This window comes from Pollachius pollachius (assembly GCF_949987615.1).
Source record: "Pollachius pollachius genome assembly, chromosome: 17".
NCBI classification, from domain to species: Eukaryota; Metazoa; Chordata; class Actinopteri; order Gadiformes; family Gadidae; genus Pollachius; species Pollachius pollachius.
The window spans coordinates 1317297-1341559 of NC_136950.1; the positions used below are offsets into that span (position 1 = coordinate 1317297).

The following is a 24263-nucleotide window of genomic DNA, read 5'->3' on the forward strand; positions in this document are numbered from 1 at the left end:
TACATAGGTCCTGACCTATCTACACACAGGTACATAGGTCCTGACCTATATACACACAGGTACATAGGTCCTGGTCTATCTACACACAGGTACATAGGTCCTGACCTATCTACACACAGGTACATAGGTCCTGACCTAGGGACTATACCCACAGGTACATGACCTATATACACACAGGTACATAGGTCCTGACCTATATACACACAGGTACATAGGTCCTGACCTATATACACACAGGTACATAGGTCCTGACATATATACACACAGGTACATAGGTCCTGACCTATCTACACACAGGTACATAGGTCCTGACCTATATACACACAGGTACATAGGTCCTGACCTATCTACACACAGGTACATAGGTCCTGACCTATATACACACAGGTACATAGGTCATGATGGGACAGCCAGTAGGCTTGATGACGGAGCAGTCCTTGTGGTCGGGGATATATACACACACGTTGACACGTCTCCATGGCGATGGAGGTCAGATGACGGAGGAGTCCTCAGGGCCGGAGTAGGAGGCCTGGCGGTTCAGGGGGCTGCACTTGGTCAGCATGGAGATCTGGGTGCTGAAGGTGTTCCCGTTGCTGGACGGCTGTGGGTACTTGGTGGAGTCTGAACTCATGTAGCGCTGCAGCAGCCACCGCCGCCACTTCCTCTTCACCTCCGCCTGAACCTGGTGGAGGAGAGAGGGTGGAGGAGAGAGGGTGGAGGAGAGAGTAGAGGAGAGAGAGGGGAGGAGTGAGTGGAGGAGAGAGGGTGGAGAAGAAAGTGGAAGAGAGAGAGTGGAGGAGAGAGGGTGGAGGAGAGAGGGTGGAGAAGAAAGTGGAGGAGAGAGAGTGGAGGAGAGAGGGTGGAGGAGAGAGGGTCGAGAAGAAAGTGGCGGAGAGAGAGTGGAGGAGAGAGGGTGGAGGAGAGTGGAAGAGAGAGGGTGGAGGAGAGAGAGGGGAGGAGTGAGTGGAGGAGATGGAGGAGAGAGGGGAGGAGAGAGAGGGGAGCATAGAAGGTGGAGGAGAGAGGGTGGAGTAAAGAGTGGAGGAGAGAGTAGAATAGAGAGAGGGGAGGAGAGAGGGTGGAGTGGAGGAGAGAGTAGAGGAGAGAGGGTGGAGGAGAGAGTGGAGGAGAGGAGGTGGAGGAGAGGGGAGGAGAGGAGGTGGAGGAGAAGAGGTGGAGGAGAGAGAGGGGAGGATAGAAGGTGGAGGAGAGAGGGTGGAGTAAAGAGTGGAGGAGAGAGCAGAATAGAGAGAGGGGAGGAGAGAGGGTGGAGTGGAGGAGAGAGTAGAGGAGAGAGGGTGGAGGAGAGAGTGGAGGAGAGGAGGTGGAGGAGAGAGAGGGGAGGAGAGGAGTTGGAGGAGAAGAGGTGGAGGAGAGAGAGGGGAGGATAGAAGGTGGAGGAGAGAGTGGAGGATAGAGGGTGGAGTAAAGAGTGGAGGAGAGAGTAGAATAGAGAGAGGGGAGGAGAGAGTGGAGGAGAGAGGGTGGAGGAGAGAGGGTGGAGGAGAGGGTGGAGGAGAGAGAGGAGAGGGTTCATGTTGTGTTCCATGTGTTGTCGTCTCTGGCACGGCTTCTAAATAACCTGACAAATGGAAACACATTAAATCCCTCTGAGCTTGGTCTTAGCATCTTCTCAGTATTCACATGGGCGTCACACAGCCAGTGACTTCATATTCTGGAGCGGCAGCCAGCCTCCACCCACCCCAACCAACATCCCACCCCAAATAAAAGAGTTCCAAGGAAGCTGCCCCAAGACACAACCCTCCATATACTTCTCCTCCACCCGTTGATCGCCCCTCAGACCCAACATCCACCTCTGTGAGTGTGGGTCCCTGCATGTTTGTGTGTGTTAGAGTGTGAGTGTGGGTCCCTGCATGTTTGTGTGTGTTAGAGTGTGAGTGTGTGTGAGTGTGGGTCCCTACATGTTTGTGTGTGTTAGAGTGTGTGTGTGAGTGTGGTTCCCTGCATGTTTGTGTGTGTTAGAGTGTGAGTGTGTGTGTGAGTGTGGGTCCCTACATGTTTGTGTGTGTTAGAGTGTGTGTGTGAGTGTGGGTCCCTGCATGTTTGTGTGTGTTAGAGTGTGATTGTGTGTGTGAGTGTGGGTCCCTGCATGTTTGTGTGTGTTAGAGTGTGATTGTGTGTGTGAGTGTGGGTCCCTGCATGTTTGTGTGTGTTAGAGTGTGAGTGTGTGTGTGAGTGTGGGTGCCAAATATTGTGCTTGTTGCATTGCATTAGCGGTAGCACATGTTTGTATGTTTGTGTGTGTGTGTGTGTGTGTGTGTGTGTGTGTGTGTGTGTGTGTGCGTGTGTGTGTTTGTGCGTGAGCAACTTTGTGTGTGTATGGGTGCACATGTGTGTGTGTGTCACATGCCATGGTGAGAATGCCAGGTCAGAACATGAATATCAGAGTGTGTAAGGCGCTGGTACCTACCTCCCCGTTGAGGAAACAGTACAGCACGGCCACCACGAAACCCTGAGGACCACACGTACATATCAGCCCGGTCTGGGGTACACACTCTACGAACAGCCCGGTCTGGGGTACACACTCTAGAGATCAGCCCGGTCTGGGGTACAAACTCTAGATATCAGCACGGTCTGGGGTACAAACCCTAGAGATCAGCCCGGTCTGGGGTACAAACTCTAGAGATCAGCCCGGTCTGGGGTACAAACTCTACAGATCAGCCCGGTCTGGGGTACACACTCTAGATATCAGCCCGGTCTGGGGTACAAACTCTAGATATCAGCCCGGTCTGGGGTACAAACTCTAGATATCAGCCCGGTCTGGGGTACAAACTCTACAGATCAGCCCGGTCTGGGGTACAAACTCTACAGATCAGCCCGGTCTGGGGTTCACACTCTAGATATCAGCCCGGTCTGGGGTACAAACTCTAGATATCAGCCCGGTCTGGGGTACAAACTCTAGATATCAGCCCGGTCTGGGGTACAAACTCTAGAGATCAGCCCGGTCTGGGGTACAAACTCTAGAGATCAGCCCGGTCTGGGGTACAAACTCTAGATATCAGGCCGGTCTGGGGTACAAACTCTACAGATCAGCCCGGTCTGGGGTACAAACTCTAGATATCGGCCCGGTCTGGGGTACAAACTCTAGATATCAGCCCGGTCTGGGGTACAAACTCTAGATATCAGGCCGGTCTGGGGTACAAACTCTACAGATCAGCCCGGTCTGGGGTACAAACTCTACAGATCAGCCCGGTCTGGGGTTCACACTCTAGATATCGGCCCGGTCTGGGGTACAAACTCTAGATATCAGCCCGGTCTGGGGTACAAACTCTAGATATCAGCCCGGTCTGGGGTACAAACTCTAGATATCAGCCCGGTCTGGGGTACAAACTCTAGAGATCAGCCCGGTCTGGGTTACAAACTCTACAGATCAGCCCGGTCTGGGGTACACACTCTAGATATCAGCCCGGTCTGGGGTACAAACTCTAGATATCAGCCCGGTCTGGGGTACAAACTCTAGATATCAGCCCGGTCTGGGGTACAAACTCTAGATATCAGCCCGGTCTGGGGTACAAACTCTACAGATCAGCCCGGTCTGGGGTACAAACTCTACAGATCAGCCCGGTCTGGGGTACAAACTCTACAGATCAGCCCGGTCTGGGGTACACACTCTAGATATCAGCCCGGTCTGGGGTACAAACTCTAGATATCAGCCCGGTCTGGGGTACAAACTCTAGATATCAGCCCGGTCTGGGGTACAAACTCTAGATATCAGCCCGGTCTGGGGTACAAACTCTACAGATCAGCCCGGTCTGGGGTACAAACTCTACAGATCAGCCCGGTCTGGGGTACACACTCTAGATATCAGCCCGGTCTGGGGTACAAACTCTACAGATCAGCCCGGTCTGGGGTACAAACTCTAGAGATCAGCCCGGTCTGGGGTACATGCTCTAGAGATCAGCCCGGTCATTACACATGACATTACAGTATGTGTAAGAAAGGTAAACTAACAGGAGATACATTACCATTTAAATACTTTTATCCAAAGCAAAGTGAGGCTGAGCACAACCCATCTCCCATCAGTGTAACTACAAAACACTCCACATGCTGGCGGAGAAGTCTGGGACAACTGAGACATCAGGTTAACAAGGAGTGTGGGGACAGAATGTTAATCTTGTTAATTAAGCAGTACTCTTAGTCAGGTGGTCTGGCTCCTCTCCCTCTCATGGCTCATTGGGCAGCAGGCTGACCGCTGTGACTCTGTGAGGGTGAGGGATCCACTGGGACAACTGGCATGTGCTCCAAACCTGCCCAGTCAACTTCACCCTGTTGAGGTCTTCTGTCTCCAGGGTGGAGTCGACTACACCCTGATGAGGTCTTCTGTCTCCAGGGCGGAGTCGACTACACCCTGATGAGGTCTTCTGTCTCCAGGGCGGAGTCGACTACACCCTGTTGAGGTCTTCTGTCTCCAGGGTGGAGTCGACTACACCCTGATGAGGTCTTCTGTCTCCAGGGTGGAGTCGACTACACCCTGATGAGGTCTTCTGTCTCCAGGGCAGAGTCGACTACACCCTGATGAGGTCTTCTGTCTCCAGGGCGGAGTCGACTACACCCTGTTGAGGTCTTCTGTCTCCAGGGTGGAGTCGACTACAGCCTGATGAGCTCTTCTGTCTCCAGGGTGGAGTCGACTACAGCCTGATGAGCTCTTCTGTCTCCAGGGTGGAGTCGACTACACCCTGATGAGCTCTTCTGTCTCTAGCACACAGGGTGGAGTCGACTACAGCCTGATGAGGTCTTCTGTTTCTAGGACACAGGGTGGAGTCGACTACACCCTGATGAGGTCTTCTGTCAACAGGGTGGAGTCGACTACACCCTGATGAGCCATCGCTCGCTGGCTCCCGAGAATACGGATCAGCAGGACAGATCCAGAAGTGAACGACTTGTAGTCACAATGTCTTTTATTTAATATGAAGACGATTGTAAAATAGTACAATGTTCTCATGGATTCCTTTGACAACTATTTATGAATATTTATATCAATGTTGTATCAATGTAATGAAGCAGCAACACCATTACAAATACATGACCACTCCTGATTCCTCCTGCTCCCACCGATGATATCGCAGACAAGCAGTTCTCTGCATGTGAGTAGCCAAAGGTGTGTTGTACAGTCCCACAGAGTATGAGACTTTTAACACTAGAATAGGGCCTTCTGCAGGATTTACACACTGAATTTTGAAAATGCTGACTACAAGGGCTGATCAGGGGTTGTTCTTAAGTGACATCTGAGTGCCTCTGTAAAGGCTTTCAGACGTCACTAAAGAACTGTCATAGATTACTATGTTGATAAAGTTTCATAGATTACTATGTTGACGATCATATAAGACATATATTTAAAACTAAATAAAAAGGGATTCGGGTTCAACGGCTCCTTAAAGAGGTTTGCCGGATGACATAAAAAAAACTCCAAAACACTTCCTGGTTAAAAGTATGATAAACTGACTAGCCTTGATCCAAAGGAGCTTCAATGTCTGCTGCAAGCTGCATAGCGGCTCACTATATAGTGGGACAGTACGTTCAATGGTGGTACAGAGGAGGACATAGAGATTCACCAAGCAAGGTCCAGCCAAAAACTGCAAATCCCAGCAGGAATCCAGTAAAGTCCATGCTGGTTCTAGGATCAGTTGGGACGAGGTGTTCCGCGCCATAGTTTAAGGGCACTGTGAAAATGAATTCATGTAGGCCATTTGGTGGCCGCTTTTTTTTAAAAGGTCTTTCCATTTGGATACACCCGTAGAATAGAAGAGTGGAAATTGAAACCCAAACCCGGTGCAGTGCAAACCCCATGCTATACCAGCAGAGCTACACAGAACCACAAGAACATACGCACTTATTGTACGTCATATTTTGTTACAGCACTTAGCTATGTAGCATCTTATCCTTTGTTGTTTACGGGGAATGGGTTAACCTAGATATGTTGTTTAACTTTTTTTATGACAAATGTACTTATTGTAAGTCGCTTTGGATAAAAGCATCTGCTAAATGTCCTAAATATAAATAAAATGTAAGTAGAATATCCACTACTGACCGTTTAAAACAATGCTAATGCTAAAAGGGCCCCAGTGTACCTGGAAGGATCCCAGAATCAGGTCGAACACCAGGCGCAGCTCTGTCTTCAACTGCTCCGGGATGAAGGCGAACACGATGAAGTTGATCCCGAACAGAGGGATCAGAAGCAGGGTAGACTTCGCCAATCTCCTGTAACAGAGGAACAAGAGTTTAGAGGCTTAGAAAGTTTGGATGAAGCCTAAAGGGGATAATAAAACTCTCAACAGAGAGTTCCTCTTCCCAGGCGATCGTTGAGACAGACGGAAAAACAGATGTCAACATCAGCTGGGAAAGAACTCACGCAAAAGTAAATCCTAGTAGAGAAAAATCAAATATTCCAATAATATTCCAATAATCTTAATCTCCCTGCCACAGGGAGATTAAGATGAGCCATGGTTTCATGTTTAACTCCCACACAGGCTATCGATCTTTACCCAAACGCTACCTTGTACACTTCTAAAATAAACTTGTACATCACGTTAACCTCCACAGAATGAGGACCAAGTTTGGACCAGGACATAAATAATACACCATAGGGTTACCATTATTATAACTAATGAAGAAGAAGAAGACAAAGAAATAATACAGATTGCAATAGGAAAGAAACATTCAAATTAACTTACAAATACTGGTTTGACTCGTTTCTTCCTATATCCGGGCAGTTGATTTTTTGACGAAGTATTCGAATGATACAGATGAAGAGGAAGAAGTTCATCTGCACAACATTTGCAAGAGATGGGAAGAAATTATGAAGCATGCTACAAAGAAATGCCCCAGACCCTGGAGCATTTCTTCATAAGAATCAATTTTTCTTATATACATATATATGAAAATGTCAACGATTTTAAATAATGTTTTAAGATAGAAGTTGAGAGCCATGTATAGTTGGAAAGAGGTTTCACCCTTAAGGTGATATCACCAGTCTGGAAGAAGGTTTTAAGACAATAATACACTTCAGATGAACACCAAGAAAACAGAAGAGATTGTATTTGGCTTGTATAATCCATCAAGAAAAAATCAAGCAGGTGTCTTCATTTAGATACTTGTGTTATATTTGTGGGGCCTATCTTGATGTCCTGTTTTTGATGTCCTTTCCTGATGTCTTGTCCGTGATGTTTGTAAATATAGATGCTGGGATGAAAGACAAATTTCAGACTTGCTCTGACAATAAAGTACTATTGTATCATATCGTATCGAATAACAAAGAAACGTTTAATGAAAATTTTGGCATTCAAATGGGATTAGCGTCCACGGCGGTGACCCAAGCTTTCTCCACCACTGTCCGGCCGCCCCAGACAGCTCAGGAGATACTACTGAGGCCAGGTCGAAATGGTAGGCTTAGCACCAAATAACAAAGCAGAACGTGCCCAGCCAAGTGACCTCCTAAGTAATGCGCCGAGAGACAGAAGCCTTGAAAAGAGGCCATCAAAACATGCATCACACATGAATAATAGACGTCAGAGAGCTTTATCAAAACACAAAAGTGTTTGTGTGCTTTTGATATAGTCTGCTGGAAAAAGACAGCTGAGACTCAGGGAATAATAGGACAAGACTTTCGCTTTATGCTTGTGTTCCTTTTCCAAGTCACTAAAGACCTAGAAAATACTTTGTGTTCTTTTTCCATGCCACTAAAGACATGAGAAGTACTTTATGTGTTCCTTTTCCATGGCACTAAAGACCTAAAAAGTACTTTATGTGTTACTTTTCCATGTCATAAAAACCTGAAAAGTATTTTATGTGTTCCTTTTCCATGTCACTAAAGACCTAAACAGGACTTTTGGGCTCTATTCTAACGGTCTGAAACGTGAGATGCTCAAAACGGAAGTAGCTTTGTGGGCGGGTCTCTGGTGCTGTTGCTATTATACCGGCGGAAAAATGACTCTTGCGCACGTCACAAATCTAAAAATGGCTGGTCTGAAGTAGCCTAATTACCCGTAGGTGTGTTTTGGGCGTAACATGCAATAAACCAATGAGAGCCCCATCTCCCATCCCCTTTAAGAGCCATGAGCGCATTTTAAATTGACGAGTTGACATTTTGACAGCGAGTTTGCAGTCTCCCCTGAAACAGATGCATGACCACATACATTTCAAACTGCAAATGGCTAAGTTTATTTGCAAATAATATGGACTAATTCACCCATGGAATAGCGTTTTCTTTTACAACTTCAGAAACACTGAGTCGTCATGTAAATTTCGGCAAAGAAAACTTAACACACATATGATATGCGGTCCTGTGGCCACAACTGTGGGTCTATTTAATGATATGCGGCAATACATTAACAAACATTGTTTCTTACCAGTATTGTATACATTATCGTTATCAACTTGTGTTCATAATATGCATGTGTCCCCCCATTAATATATATTGCCATGGACTGTATTATGTATTAGCCTACGTGATTAGTTTGCGTGTGTTTAAACAGACACACGCGCGCCAAGCATCCCCCGCATTCATTCATTCTTTTAAACACTCACTCGCGGTACAACTACTATCAATCCTAAAAGTTATGGGCTTGTACATGGTGTATTTTATGTGTTCCTTTTCCATGCGACTAAAGACCTAAAAAGTATTTTATGTGTTCCTTTTCCATGTCACTAAAGCTTTTTAGAAAATACTTTTCCACCTTTATTGAATTGCTGCTTCTCACTTTTAACCCGCTCATTTCACACATTTTAAAATGGAAAAAAACTCATAATTAACTGTGTGTACTTAAACGTACACACAAATACACACACACTAACATACTTCCACTAAATTCAATTGTTTTGCATTCTAAAAGATGCTATTCCCTATTGTGATACTGTATTTGAGTGCTTGGTGCTGTGAAACCAAAGAATGCTTAAATAGACATAGGAAAGCCTAACTGTCAGGTAAGCGACGCCATGGACAAGAGACCAATTGCTTGTTATCATCTTATCATCCGTTCCTGACAACTCTGGAGCCCTGAGAGGTCTTACTGACATCTTGGTTGTATCGACGTGTGATTAAAATGAGGAAGAAGAATTATACCAGCAATAATCTCCAGTGTTTGAGGAGATGGATATAGGGCACCTACTATTGAGTGTCGATGGACGACTATATAATAGTCCAGGAAATGTAACCCTTTTTTTACTCAACTTGGAATAAATTGCAACAGAATTTATTTTAATGCAGAGCATATCTATGATGGCCCCTGAACAACATACTAAAAGTCCTAAAAAATAACATTTGTTTGATTTGTTTGTTTGATGAATAACATGTTTAATTTGCATAAATCCAATATGGCCACAAAATACATAAATTGCCATATCTATGCTCGCACAACACACAATTTAATGATTTAAAATGCTAAAATATGTTATTTTTGATACAAGGATTAATTTAGAATATGTCATTATTTGTTTGGATTAAATGTTCATTTGCATAAATCCAAATGGCGGTATTTTGTCATATCCTTTCTCTCATACATCGTATGCAAGTTATTGAAATAGCGGAAAGTCACAGAACAATGTTTGCTGGAAAAAATATTATTGTGAATTGGACAATGTATCATGCAAGCAATACGTACAAGGGCCATACTAGCACCTCTGCAACTAGGCCTTCAATCACTTTTCATCCCGTTTCTTAGTAGACACGCTTCATGGACAAGGTTTCTCATGTGCCTATGAGATATGAAAGGAATGCAGCAGCACCACAAGGTACTGAAATACCTGGGTATACATCAGAACACAATATGTCGATGCAGTCGATGGTTCAGGTACGTTCTATGGAATGGGTATAATTGTTGCGGTTACACCAGCAACACAAGGCAACAAGCCTGTTCCTAGAGTACATTTGTCGGCTGCTGATATTGCTGCTGTTAGTCGTATCAATATTAAGTATTTCAAGATCTCTTCATCAATACCACCTCCCACCTACCTGCCCTTACATCATGTATTGAGGAAGAGCTCACTACTCCTTCGCTCTCCAAGGCCAGACTGGTCTTGAATGATGCAGCTGTCACACCAATGTCACCACCCAGGAAAGGCTTCTGTAATGTTCCTACCAATGATTGGCCTTGATCCAAGCGATGTATCCTGCATCTACTCTACACTGCAATTTGTATCAGCTCAGGCTGTGCAATTATAATGTAACTCAAGTCCTCACATTTGACCAGCCCTCATACCGAAAAGAATTGAAATTATTATCCGGTCTCAGCAAGACACCAGTCCCCTGATGCACATGATTCTCAGGCTTGTTGGATTTCACATGCACATGAGCTTCCTGGGCAGCATTGGACCCCTGATGGCAGGCTCAGGACTGCAAGAAGTCCTCGAGGTTGTACACCCTGGCAACACGGTCAGCCACATCATGACTTGCAAGGCTGTGTAAAGGGCAGTGCGTGGCCATATGCTAGTAGATGCTGCACTCAACCCCATTCTTGTTGCAGATGCATACAATGTACCAGTACCAACCAAGGAGACAGCTGAGGAATCTGAAGACCAAATACCTTCTTCTAATCCTGACGGAAATTATGAAGGGATACAAGACACACAACGAGATATAGTCGCAACCAACTTGACAGCAGCAGCGAAACTGTATGATGGCGCAATGTCTGGTACATTATCTGCGGTACAAGTGTGTTCAGCAGAAGCATTGGTGACAATCCAAGGTAAAATAAACGAGAAGAAGGAAACGATTGCACCTTTAATCGGTACATGAAATGCTGCCATACTTTGAAGCAGCCGGACATAGGCTATATGCAAAGTCTGCATTCGTATACCTTCATCAGATGATCAATCTGACTGAAACACCCAGATGTCCATCAGAAGTTTGTGGAAGAATATCATGTGGTGCGGCGTATATCATGTGGGGGGACTGTTCGCAGACCTCATTATTGAACAGGTGATGATGAGAAGTTATAAGACGCACGGGCCCCGACGCAAGGAAAGGGCATGACAGAGACTCAACGCATAATTTGGGTCATGATGATGCCTGCCTGTGCAAACGTCAATGACGCCATGCAGAAGTTCAGTGGGGTATCTTATGAAACCAGCGAACAGCACAAAGATATGTCGAAGGCCAGACAGGAGAGAGATTTCAGTGACACACTAGACTTGATCAGCCATCTCAGAGACAGAGATCCCTTCATCGAGAATGCTTCAAGAGTTCATATTCCGGAAGGCTGACCAAACGATGACACTTTGATCAAGATCAGCTGTGAAGATCAAAGGAGAATCCATAAAGGTGGACCCACAGCTGATATTTAAGAGACTGGTAACCTTGGGAGAGCAAACATAAGATCTTCCATCATTGTGTGCCATCAAGTATGAACTCTTTAGTCACGCCCCTGGACTGTTTGAATGACCCTCTCTTCCCCTCCAGGCAACCAAAGCAGTCATGCTGATGTCCTCTGGTGTCTGAAGTCCGGTGGAGATTTCCAGTGCTCTTGATGGTGGTGCATTACTCCACCACCACACTCAAATTGCAATATAGTTCAAATGAATCCTGGTGTACCAAAGCAATATTGTATGAGTTAGAATCAGTTGAATATGTCTTCTGAGAGCAAAAATATGGGAAATTTAGATTTTTGGCAGCCATATTGGATTAATGCAAATGAGAATTTCATCAAAAAATTAAATAACCATGTTTCCAAATATTATTGGAGTCCAAAAAAACAGATTTTAGTATTTTTAAATAAATTAAAAATGCCTTCTGAGAGCAAATTATGGAATTTTGCACCCATATTGGATTTATGCAAATTAGCTATGTTTCCGCAACAGTTGCTTCTTAGGACTTTCAGTATTTTGTTCATAAAGCATCATAGATATGCACTTTGGCAAAGTAAAATCTGTTGCAATTTGTTTCTAGTCAAATCTGAGTTTGCCTGGACTATATTGCAAAAATCTGAATTTATCTTTCAGTTTCTGTCTCTGATGATATAGTAAACATTCATAAATAATGAAGAATGTGTGTATTAGTGGGAACGTACCAAAATGGAGAACAGTATGGGAGTTTTAATTATCCACCAGAGCCCATCCGTGTTCTCGATGATATCCCAGCACCTAGCACAGGAAAACAAACACAAGTCAGTCCAGCATCACTCTAGGAAACAACGGGTTTGGGCCCACTACGTCACTCCAGGACACATCATTCCAGTTTTGGCCCTTTCTGTCACTCCAGGACACACTCATTCCACTTCGGGTTTGTTCTGTCACTCCAGGACACACTCATTCCACTTCGGGTTTGTTCTGTCACTCCAGGACACACTCATTCCACTTCGGGTTTGTTCTGTCACTCCAGGACACACTCATTCCGGTCTGGGCCGGTTCCTACCCCACATCGTTGTACTTGGCCTTTGCGATGGTCCAAGCTGTGATGAAGACCATCGGCCCTCCTGGAAACACAACAACAAACGTATGAACACAATCTAGACACATTCTTCCATCGCTGCCTGTCACTTCCTGTTGTGCATCTATACTGCCTCTAAAGGCCAAGTTCCTATTTTTGTTTGCAGTGTGGTGAAAAGGCATGATTCGACAACCATTCTTACCCCAACCAATCAGAATATAGGCCCAGAAGTACTTCCTCTCGGAGAAGAAGGAGACAGCCAATAGGGCGTGGAGGTAAAGCCCCTCCACCAGCAGCCAGAAGAAGCTGGCCATGACGCCGTACTGGAAGAACACCATCGCCACCTTGCAGCCCAACAGCCACTAAACACACAGACACAATTACAATCAGGCACATGCATACACCTACAAACACGCACACACAACACACACACACACACACGCATGCATGCACACACACACGCACACAACACGCTCAAACACGCACGTGCCCGCGTACACAATGCACACACAAATGCACAATCGCCTATGCGCGCATAGAATTAGACTTAGACTTGGCTTTATTGATCCTTTGGGATGACTCCCTCAAGGAAATTTCATTTCCAGTAGCTTACAGAAACACAACACAATATATAAACAATATAAGATAAAACAATAAACTCTTAGCTAATATTGAAAGTAGAGATAAATATAGATAAATATATGGCTGTATATGGCATTGTGTTGTCATACAGTGGATAAATAAATAAATGATGAATGACAAATGACCTTCGCAGAAATTAGCAGTTAAATAAATTTAATCTGAAGTTAAATTAAGAGGTGAATTAGGCTATTGCACAAAAAAAGAAGAATAGTGTCCAGTTATGTATTTCGGTAGATTAGATTATTGTTATTGCACTGTGCACCTCTCCTTCCCTTCTGTGCTCTTTACTCTATTTCCTCCATTTCCTCCTCCTCCCCCCGAGTGAGGAGGTGTAGAGTGTGATGGCATGAGGGACAAAGCAGTTCTTCAGTCTGTTGGTCTTAACCATGGGAAGGAGCAGCCTTCAGCTGAACAGGCTCCTCTGGTTGCTGACGACGGTGTGCAGGGGGTGGCTGGCATTGTCAATAATGTTCAGCAGTTTGTCCAGTGTCCTCCTCTCTGCCACAGTCACCAGTGAGTCCAGCTTCATGCCGACCACAGAGCCGGCCAGCCTGATCAGTTTATCCAGTCTGGAGGTGTCCCTCTTGTATATGCTGCCTCCCCAGCACACCACAGTGTAGAAGTGGACGCTGGCAACCACAGACTTGTAAAACATCCACAGCAGTTTGCTGCAGATGTTGAAGGACCGCAATCTCCTAAGGAAGTACAACCTGCTTTGTGTCTTCCCATACAGGTAGCTGGTGTGTGTTGTCCAGTCCAGTTTATAATCCAGCCACACCCCGAGGTATTTGTATGATTTTACAGTCTCCACCTCAGCTCCCTCTAGCAGGACTGGTCGTAGCCTTGGTCTGGACCTCCCAAAGTCAATGACCAGCTCCTTCGTCTTAGAGGTGTTGAGCTGTAGCCGGTTAGTGTGGCACTAGAGAGCAAAGTCCACCACCAGAGTCTGATACTCTCTGATCCTCTCTGTCACCCCTTATTCACCCAACGATGGCTGTGTCATCGGCGTACTTCTGTATGTGACATAGCTCCGAGTTGTAACAAAAGTCTGAGGTGTACAGGGTGAAGAGAAGAGGGGCCAGCTGTGTGCCCTGGGGGGCTCCAGTGCTGCTGACCACAGTGTCAGACATGGTGTCCTTCAGCCTGACGTACTGTGGCCTGTCAGTGAGGTAATCGTCAATCCAGTCCACCAGATAGGGGTCCACTCCCATCCTGTTCAGTTTGTCCTGAAGCATAGGGGGCTGGATGGTGTTAAAGGGACTGGAGAAGTCCAATAAGAGAATCCTCATTGTGCCGCTTGCCTTATCCAGATGGGAGTGGACTCGGTGTAGCATGTAGAGGATGGCATCCTCCACACCAACATCTGGCTGGCCTGTTCTTCTTTGGAACCGGAACGATGCAGGATGTCTTCCCTCTCCCTAGCCGCGGGCTAAGGTTGAAGATCCATTGTAGTGGTTTCCCCAGTTCTGCAGCGCAGGTCTTCAGTAGTCTCGGACACACTTTGTCCGGGCCTGCTGCTTTCCTGGGCCGGAGCTTCCTCAGTCTGTCTGGTCTGTGGTGATGTGAGGCGGGGATTGTGCTGAGGTTGGGGGGGGGCAGTCTGCATTGTCCCCCCTGTAGCTCCGGTCTTTGTGTTTTGACCTGTGATGGTCCTTCCCAAACCTCCCTCATGTTGTTCTCCCTCAGCTTCTGCTCCACCTTTCTCCTGTAGCTGTCCTTAGCTCCCCTCACACAGTGTTTCACCCCCTGCTGTGCTGCCTTCATGGCCTCCCTGTCCCTGCTCCTGCTCCTCCCTCCAGCCTTCTTCTTGTTGAGGACAGCCTTGGCTTCCCGCGTTACCCATGGCTTGGTTGGGTAGCAGCGGACAGTCTTGACAGGGGAGACCACGCCTGCGCAGAAGTTCAGGTACTCCGTCAGACAGTGTGTCATCCCCTCTATATCCTCACCAGGCGGGTCGATCAGCACATCCCTTACTTTGGTGTCGAAACAGTCTCTCAGGGCACTTTCCATCTCAGGGGACCACCTCCTGATGGTGCGAGTTGTCACCGGCTGTCTTTGGACCAGGGGGGTGTACAGTGGCTGTAGGTGAAGCTATGCATGCACACGCACACCAAAAAGAAGCTGGTTCAGGTGAAATCAGGTAACAATATAATATATACAATTTAAGAAGCTGTCGTAAGCCAAAACCTTAAGAAGCTGGCTTCTATTCAATGATGAAATGAAAGTGACTGAAAGAATTCTATGATGCAACATTTATATCCAAAGTACCACCCTAGGTGGATCAGGTCCAAGGCGTCAGGAGTCTGTCAGCGTTGACGAATGTTGCTCGCATGACAGGCTTCCGACACCGGGGATCGTACCTACAACCTCATGGGCCAATAGTCCCCACACCTTAGCCACTGTATGAATCATCACACCCCCTCCCCAAGCACACAACATAAGGTAGACACTCGACACACAGGCCTGCATTGGTAAAAAGGAAACCTTGGGGTCAGTAGATGGACAGGAAGTGGAGGGAGTGTGTGCCAAGCTGGTGGGCTTGTCCTGTGGGTGACGGAGGAGGACGGAGAAGGGCTCCGTCATGGTGTAGCTGGGACACTCCCTCAGTGCTTTGTGCTTTAACAAAGCAGGATCCCTCTAAGCTCTCTGTGAGACAGGCTGAACTCACAGCAGCAGAAGATAAGGAGGTGGTCTGTGGAGAGGGAGTCGGCGGCTGCTTATAAATGTCTGTGTGCGTCTGGCAGGGCTTGCATATCTTCTTTAATCTAAAAGAGGGGGCTTTAGGGTGGAGGATGTGTCTTACAACTTGGGTGTAATGCAGAAGGGAATACATAATGAAGGAGTAGGTTTCCTTGAATTCCAAAACCACCCTGGAAGGGGGTGGGGGGTCACAAACACATGGATGATACCAGGCAACGTTTATAGTGTATTATATTAATCCCTGCATATTTTATTCAGCACAGCTTGCTATCTCAACCAGAGACATATTGGCATATGTCAAGATGCCTTCACAGAAGATGATCTGCACCAATGCTGCGGTCATATGAAACCAGTGATTCTTGGACAAAGATCTTTACCTCTGGGAGCAGGGAACCAGGCAGAATAAATTAATCATACCCCCAAATCCCTCTCTGGTTCACGGTGGTCAACAGCCAGCTGTGGGCAGGCAGCACACAGGACGCTTCTGTCCAGTAACTAGTGGCAGTTTCTCAGAGGCCAGTCCAGCTCCTCCAAACCCTGTCCTAGGTGGCCCCATGTGATGAGGGACGACAGAGAACCAACATAGCTCTCTCCCAGAGGGGGAGGCTGCAGCCAGACCAAACCCTGTGATGAGGTAGCAGAGAGAACACTCAGAGCTCTCTAACCTTAACCCTCTCCGAGAGAGGGAAGGCTGCAGCCAGACCAGGCTGGAACGGCTCTGTGTGCAGTCCATCAATGCATATTAAAAATGTAAAATACAGAAGCAAAAAAGGCCTATGGATTGGAGAACAATGAAATGATGTGGACATTTATTAATAATGAACAACAACAATGATGAAGATGATGATGAGGAGCAAGATGAAGATGTGCAAAACAACAAAGCATTAACAAAGATCGCTGGCTCATACTCTACCAATTACCGGCAACAAACAAATCACACACATCACACACACGCACGCACACACGCATGCACACACACACACACACAGACACACACACACGCACGCACACACACACACACACACACACACACACACACACACACACACACACACACACACACACACACACACACACACACACACACACACAACACAGCTTCTGGCTTCTACCTCTTCCTCTTCCTCTTCCTCCCCCTCAGAAGCTATAAATGATGGATGCGTCTGAAGGCTTACCATGAAATATTAACCGTCTGAGCCCTGGAGAGAGGCCACACTCACCATCCCCGGACCTCAGCCACTGCTACGCACCACTGGGTCAATGGTCAGACACACTGACCCTCCAAAGACACATGCCAGCTAATGGTGGACGCTAATCCATCCCAACAAACGCACGGATACTGGCCTGTGATGCTCTAAAGACCTTTGACCTACATACAGAGAGACAATCAGAGAGACAGGCAGAAAGACAGACAGAGAGACAGCCAGGCAGACAAACAAAGATGGACAGAGGGACAGACAGAGAGACAGACAGATTGAGAGACAGATGGAGAGACAGACGGAGAGGCAGACAGAGGGACAAACGGAGAGAGAGAGAGACAGGCAAAGAGAGTGACTGACAGTACAGACCGGCATTGTATAAAATGTTAATGGTAAGATCTGTTTAAACTAGAAGAGAACCTATAGAGGTCTGACTGGAGTCAAAAAACATACTGCCCCTCTTCTGCTTTTGTCTTCTGCTGGTGGGAGGGTCAGGGTGGATGCATGTTAAGTGGGTTCTCTGTGGTCCCTCATCACATGGGGCCACCTAGGACAGGGTTTGGAGGAGCTGGGCTGGCCTCTGAAACACTGGACAGAAGCAGCCTGTGCGGGCCTGGTGTGAGGGTCAGGGTGGGGGTCTTGTTCCTCCTGTCCCGTGGGCCTGGTGTGAGGGTCAGGGTGGGGGTCTTGTTCCTCCTGTCCCGTGGGCCTGGTGTGAGGGTCAGGGTGGGGGTCTTGTTCCTCCCGTCCCGTGGGCCTGGTGGGAGGGTCAGGGTGGGGGTCCTCCGGTCCCGTGGGCCTGGCTCCTGGCTCTTGGGAGGGGGGTTTGGGTCTTATTCCTCTGTGTACTGGGGGCCTGACTCCTGGGAGAGGGCTGGTCATCCAGAGAGGGTTGGACCGGGCCCTTGCTGTCAGTAATCATATTCTAAGCTTGTCCGTCCAAAGGTTCCTAAACACCCATAGACGGGCTTGTCCATCTCTCGCCCCTCGTGGAGGTTCTCTGAGTGTCTGGTGGTACCATAGACTGGGATTGGTTGGACATGGAACTGGTTTCCTCACGGTCTGTTGAACGGTGTGAATGGGCCCCTGGTGGCTCACTTCCTTCCGCTGGTTTGAATTCTCGCAAATCAGTTCAAATCACTCTCATGTGCCCCAGCTTTAGCCAACAGCTGTCAAAGACGAATGGGTCGTATACACCAGAGATCAGCGGATGAGTCTGCTGCAGCAAAGCCCAGCCTTTAAAGACACCACTTTCAATACGCTTTCAAACACATGCAAGAACCTGTGCACACACACACACGAGCACACACACTCACAGTCCCTATCAGAGCTGTGATAACGGCCCAGGTCCGGGATTCAGCCTGGCCTGTAATGCCCCCTCGGTCGACAAACCTACCTGGGAGCACCATAATGAAGCTTACCACTGTGCGATTAATTTGCTGTTGTTACAAAGATTGAATAAAGAAGACCAACATTTTACAGACCACCTCACCAGTAGGACCACTCTAAGGGAGCCCCACTAAGACCACTGGAACAGAGCCCCACTTGGACCACTGGAACCCCACTAGGACCACTGGAACAGAGCCCCACTAGGACAACTGGAACCCCACTAGGACCACTGGAACCCCACTAGGACCACTGGAAACCCACTAGGACTACTGGAACCCCACTAGGACCACTGGAACCCCACTATGACCACTGGAACCCCACTAGGACTACTGGAACCCCACTAGGACCACTGGAACCCCACTAGGACCACTGGAACCCCACTAGGACCAGTGGAACCCCACTAAGACCACTGTAACCCCACTAGGACCACTGGAACCCCACTAGGACCACTAGGACCACTGGAACCCCACTAGGACCAGTGGAACCCCACTAAGACCACTGGAACCCCACTAGGACCAGTGGAACCCCACTAAGACCACTGGAACCCCACTAGGACCACTGGAACCCCACTAGGACCAGTGGAACCCCACTAGGACCAGTGGAACCCCACTAGGACCACTGGAACCCCACTAGGACCAGTGGAACCCCACTAGGACCAGTGGAACCCCACTAAGACCACTGGAACCCCACTAGGACCACTGGAACAGAGCCCCACTAGGACCAGTGGAACCCCACTAGGACCACTCGAACAGAGCCCCACTAGGACCACTGGAACCCCACTAGGACCAGTGGAACCCCACTAAGACCAGTGGAACCCCACTAGGACCAGTGGAACCCCACTAAGACCATTGGAACCCCACTAGGACCACTGGAACCCCACTAAGACCACTGGAACCCCACTAGGACCAGTGGAACCCCACTAGGACCTCTGGAACCCCACTAGGACCACTGAGCCCCACTAGGACCACTGAGCCCCACTAAGACCACTGGAACAGAGCCCCACTAGGACCACTGGAACACCACTAGGACCACTGGAACCCCACTAGGACCACTGGAACCCCACTAGGACCACTGGAACCCCACTAGGACCAGTGGAACCCCACTAAGACCACTGGAACCCCACTAGGACCAGTGGAACCCCACTAAGACCACTGGAACCCCACTAGGACCACTGGAACCCCACTAAGACCACTGGAACCCAACTAGGACCACTGGAACCCCACTAAGACCACTATAACCCCACTAGGACCAGTGGAACCCCACTAGGACCGCTGGAACCCCACTAAGACCACTGGAACCCCACTAGGACCACTGGAACCCCACTAAGACCACTGGAACCCCACTAGGACCAGTGGAACCCCACTAGGACCACTGGAACCCCACTAGGACCACTGAGCCCCACTAGGACCACTGAGCCCCACTAAGACCACTTGAACAGAACCCCACTAGGACCACTGGAACACCACTAGGACCACTGGAACCCCACTAGGACCACTGGAACCCCACTAGGACCACTGGAACCCCACTAGGACCAGTGGAACCCCACTAAGACCACTGGAACCCCACTAGGACCAGTGGAACCCCACTAAGACCACTGGAACCCCACTAGGACCACTGGAACCCCACTAAGACCACTGGAACCCAACTAGGACCACTGGAACCCCACTAAGACCACTATAACCCCACTAGGACCAGTGGAACCCCACTAGGACCGCTGGAACCCCACTAAGACCACTGGAACCCCACTAGGACCACTGGAACCCCACTAAGACCACTGGAACCCCACTAGGACCAGTGGAACCCCACTAGGACCACTGGAACCCCACTAGGACCACTGAGCCCCACTAGGACCACTGAGCCCCACTAAGACCACTTGAACAGAGCCCCACTAGGACCACTGGAACCCCACTAGGACCACTAGAACCCCACTAGGACCACTGGAACCCCACTAGGACCACTGGAACCCCACTAGGACTACTGGAACCCCACTAGGACCAGTGTAACCCCACTAGGACCAGTGTAACCCCACTAGGACCACTGGAACCCCACTAGGACCAGTGGAACATAGAACCACTAGGACCACCATAAGGGAGCCTGACGTGAGACCAGGGCTGAATCTAAAACGTTATTAATCCTAAAGGACAATAAGAACACTTAGAGCTATAAAGTAAGTGTAGCATTAGATTAAGTACGCTTGATATCTTTGAAATAGAAGATGTAATGAGAGTTGCATAATAGTTTTCCAAAACAATGTTTTTTTCAAACTAGCCCACTGAGCAATGTTGTGCTAACACTGAGAAACAACTTTTTTAATGTTCATTGTTCTGTTCACTCTGAATAAGAGTGATTCAACAACACCAGCCATCAGCCCAGGCGCGTAGCCACAAAAGGGCCAACCTGGGCCAGTGCCACTATGATTGACAGCTGATCCACCCTATCAGAAGTTATATACTTGCATTAACTTGAAATTCTAGGAGCGCAAAAACAGCCCATATACTACTCAACATAATGACATACAAAATTGTGTTAGATAAATTTTGTTTAAGTAAAGTATCATTATGTTACAAATACTTACAGAAATGCTATTTTTGTTCATTTTTTATATTCTGCGCTTAATTTTGATTGGGTTAAGCTATGTAGGCGGCCGCAGTGTGCGTCCGTAAGCTGTGATGACAATTGCTGGAACTTGTAGTCTAACTTCTGTTAGACTACAAATATGTCAAAATAAATGTTGTTGGTGTCATTTTTAAAAAAAACCAAGATTAGATTTGACCACTACAGGCATGGAGAGCTCTCTCCATGCCTTCGAGTGTGAGTAGTTCTCCAGACCCTTCTGCCCGTCAGTCCAGGGGTCTGCCTGCCGACCTGTCTATCCAGTCCAGTCCCTGCCCCAGCGCTTCAGCTCTCTCCGAGTCAAACCCAGCCACACCCGAAACGCACGCACGGAATTGTAAATCCCTGAAATGTTTGTTTAACCGAATAGCCTTCAACCTTTTGTTAATATTTTGTCCAGGCTACTTTATGTGGTTCTCTTCTCCATGGTGTTCACTAGCTATTTGAGCTAGTTAGTAGTCTCCATTTTCGATGTCAAAATCACAATTATGCATGCATGTTGGGCCTTAAATTACTTCCGGGGCTGAATAAATTATAATCTATTCATCAATGTAGGACATTATTGTTTTCCATTTATCATCTGATCTTTGATGAAAGCATGTGTTGTTTAATTTTGGGACAATTGCTGTACTGCCTATATCGGAATCAAAAATAGTGGCCAACCCTGTTGAAAAGTCCTGGCTACGCTACTGCGTCAACCTGCTGGGATGATGAGGAACCACGCTGGACAGAACCAGTTCGGACTGGTTGAATCCTCAGAAGTCGGCGTTGTCCAACTTGACGTCAGAAACAACACCATGGCCTTCACCGTTAATGGGATTTCAGTTTTTCTTCAAGTGGTCAACACATAGTTTGATGTGTAACTATGTAATATATGTTAGTTTTGCTATGTTTCGATCTGAATAAGGCCATATGTGGTGTAGGTGCCTTAATGCATATTTGTTTTTGTTTTAAGTTACTATTTTATGCTACTGTTTGGATTTTCATGACTGAATAATAAAATAGTCAAGTGTGATAATTCGGTATGCATAGTTTTATTTTGAAATTTGCACTTGCATTATTTTTAGTGCATTTTAGTGCAGTTCACTTACTATATTTTGAAGTGTGAGAGGAAACTTTATTGTGTTTATGACCTGTGACAGTCAGGATTAACAGGAGCGGAGCCACACTGTTTTTTGACCTCTGTCTCTCTCGCTCTCATTTGATCGTAACCTCCTATTATGGAAAAGGATTTTCGTATTTTGCTTTTGAGAAATAAACCTTTCAAACTTCACGTCGTCGTCCTGTGGATGATTATTGTGGACATTGGATGAGGTATATGTCGAGGGGAAATACGGAGCGTCAAGCTGGAGCGTTGCTAATCCGACCAAATAGATCCTACATGTGGAGTTGTACTGCTGTAGGGGATCCGTGTCTCCTCTTTGTGTTTAGTGTCAGCAGGGAGCAGCAACACGCTGAGCCCCCATATCCTAACCTCTCCGTTGAGCTGAAGGTGTGTAGGTCTGTGGACTTACCGACCCTGAGGAGCAGTTGTCCTCCTCCGCCACCTCGTACAGCACCACGTCCTTCACGAACACCGACACCGCCTTCAGGATGAATGACACGAACAGGTGGAGGTGGATGTAGTTCCTGGTGCAGTGCAGCTTCCTGCAGGTGGAGGACATCAGCAGGCAGAGTCCTTTAGATGGCTTGGTATTGATTAGGGCACGCAAACACACACCTTAAACATGCACACACACACACACACACACACACACATTGACCATGCACACACACCATACACAATACACACATACCACACACACCCAACATACACACGCACACAGGCCTTACACACACACGGACCATACACACGCACACAGCATACCCACGCACCATACACACCAACCATACACACACACACACACACACACACACAAACACACACACACACACACACACACACACACACACACACACACACACACACACCATACACACGCACCATGCACACCAACCATACACAAACATACACACACCATACACACACTCACACTATCAACACACTGGATTAGACTTGATAAAAATCACGGCAACTCTCATTATGCATTATAACACACGCACACACACACACACACACACACACACACAAACACACAAAAACCTTTGATAAGACGGTCTCTATGCTCATTACCAAATGTTCTTGAAGTTAATGGATAGAAGTTGTAATCAGTGCGAGGACATTAACATTTTAATGAACCTTGTATGGGCGGATCTGAAGAACATCATGGTTTTATATAAATATGTGTTCATGATGAGTGGATAAGAGCATTTATGGAAGTTGTAAGTTCTCAAAGGAAATCCAACAGATGTTCTGTCGTAGAATAACATGAGCGCAGATCTGCACCACTTAGCATTTCATTACATTTAACTGAACAGTCCAAACTGATTCAGCAGAAGGAAAGAATACTGTCAGATCAAAGAGGGATGGACCAGTGGGGGTCTGAGGAGGTCTGCACACTGCATGCTGCTCCGAGGTACAACGTAACAACCTGAACACTGCAATACTAAACAGAGTCGCTGAAGGTCAGCGTGTCTGAAGGTCACAGGTGAAGAACCACTTGTTGAGAGGACTGACGCTGACCACGGCTGCTCTTTCAGCCCTTTCTGCGGTTCGCTTACACCAGTGGTTCTCAAACCTTTTCTACTGATTTACCCCCTCTATGATATCGGCCAAAAACTATTATTTTTGGCCGATGTCTACTATTTTGTATTTTTTTTTTATAAATGAGCATAAATAATGTATGTGCGTTCTATTTGGCAGTGTAAACATGACAATTAAAAGGGTACAAATGCTCACAATTTAAAGGTCCAATGACATGCCACCAGGTGCGGGTTGATTAGCCGTTATAAGCTGTTTTGGAAATCTGTCCCTTATGACATCACAATTGGGCGTTTCCACCTAGATGTGTGACGGATAGATGAGCAACGTTTGCTACAGTCTACTGGGTAGGCTGGTAGACTGATCTATCCAGCACACATCTAGGTGGACACGCCCACCTGTGATGTCATAAGGGACAGATTTCCAAAACGGCTTGTAGCGGCTAATCAGCCCACACCTGGTGGTATGTCATGGGACCTTTAATGAGAAACATGGGTCTGTGCTTCATGCAACTGTTGGCTCATTTTTCCCCACAAAAAAGCAGACGCTAGCAGAGGGTCAGAGCATGTAGAAGTATAAGTTTTATCAAATATATTCTTCCTTTCTGGATGCTCTTCCTTTTTCACGTATTTTCCTTTCTCCTTGTTATCAGATTTAAGTTTCAAACACTCGATTTTCTATTGTCTAGCTTTCAGAATTG

General features: G+C 47.2%; 1 protein-coding gene across 1 annotated transcript in view; it reads right to left on the reverse strand.

Moving 5' to 3' along the window:
• Positions 1 to 490: 490 nt before the first annotated feature.
• The window catches only part of vipr1b (vasoactive intestinal peptide receptor 1b), a gene marked incomplete at both ends in the record, with an annotated part of 75748 nt that continues 51975 nt past the window's right edge, over positions 491 to 24263 (reverse strand). The window contains 8 exons of the mRNA XM_079754569.1: positions 491 to 682; positions 2432 to 2473; positions 6090 to 6219; positions 6693 to 6784; positions 12021 to 12093; positions 12365 to 12425; positions 12582 to 12735; positions 22437 to 22569. Coding sequence (XP_079610695.1) covers positions 491 to 682; positions 2432 to 2473; positions 6090 to 6219; positions 6693 to 6784; positions 12021 to 12093; positions 12365 to 12425; positions 12582 to 12735; positions 22437 to 22569 — 877 coding nt within the window. The remainder of the gene's footprint in view (positions 683 to 2431; positions 2474 to 6089; positions 6220 to 6692; positions 6785 to 12020; positions 12094 to 12364; positions 12426 to 12581; positions 12736 to 22436; positions 22570 to 24263) is intronic.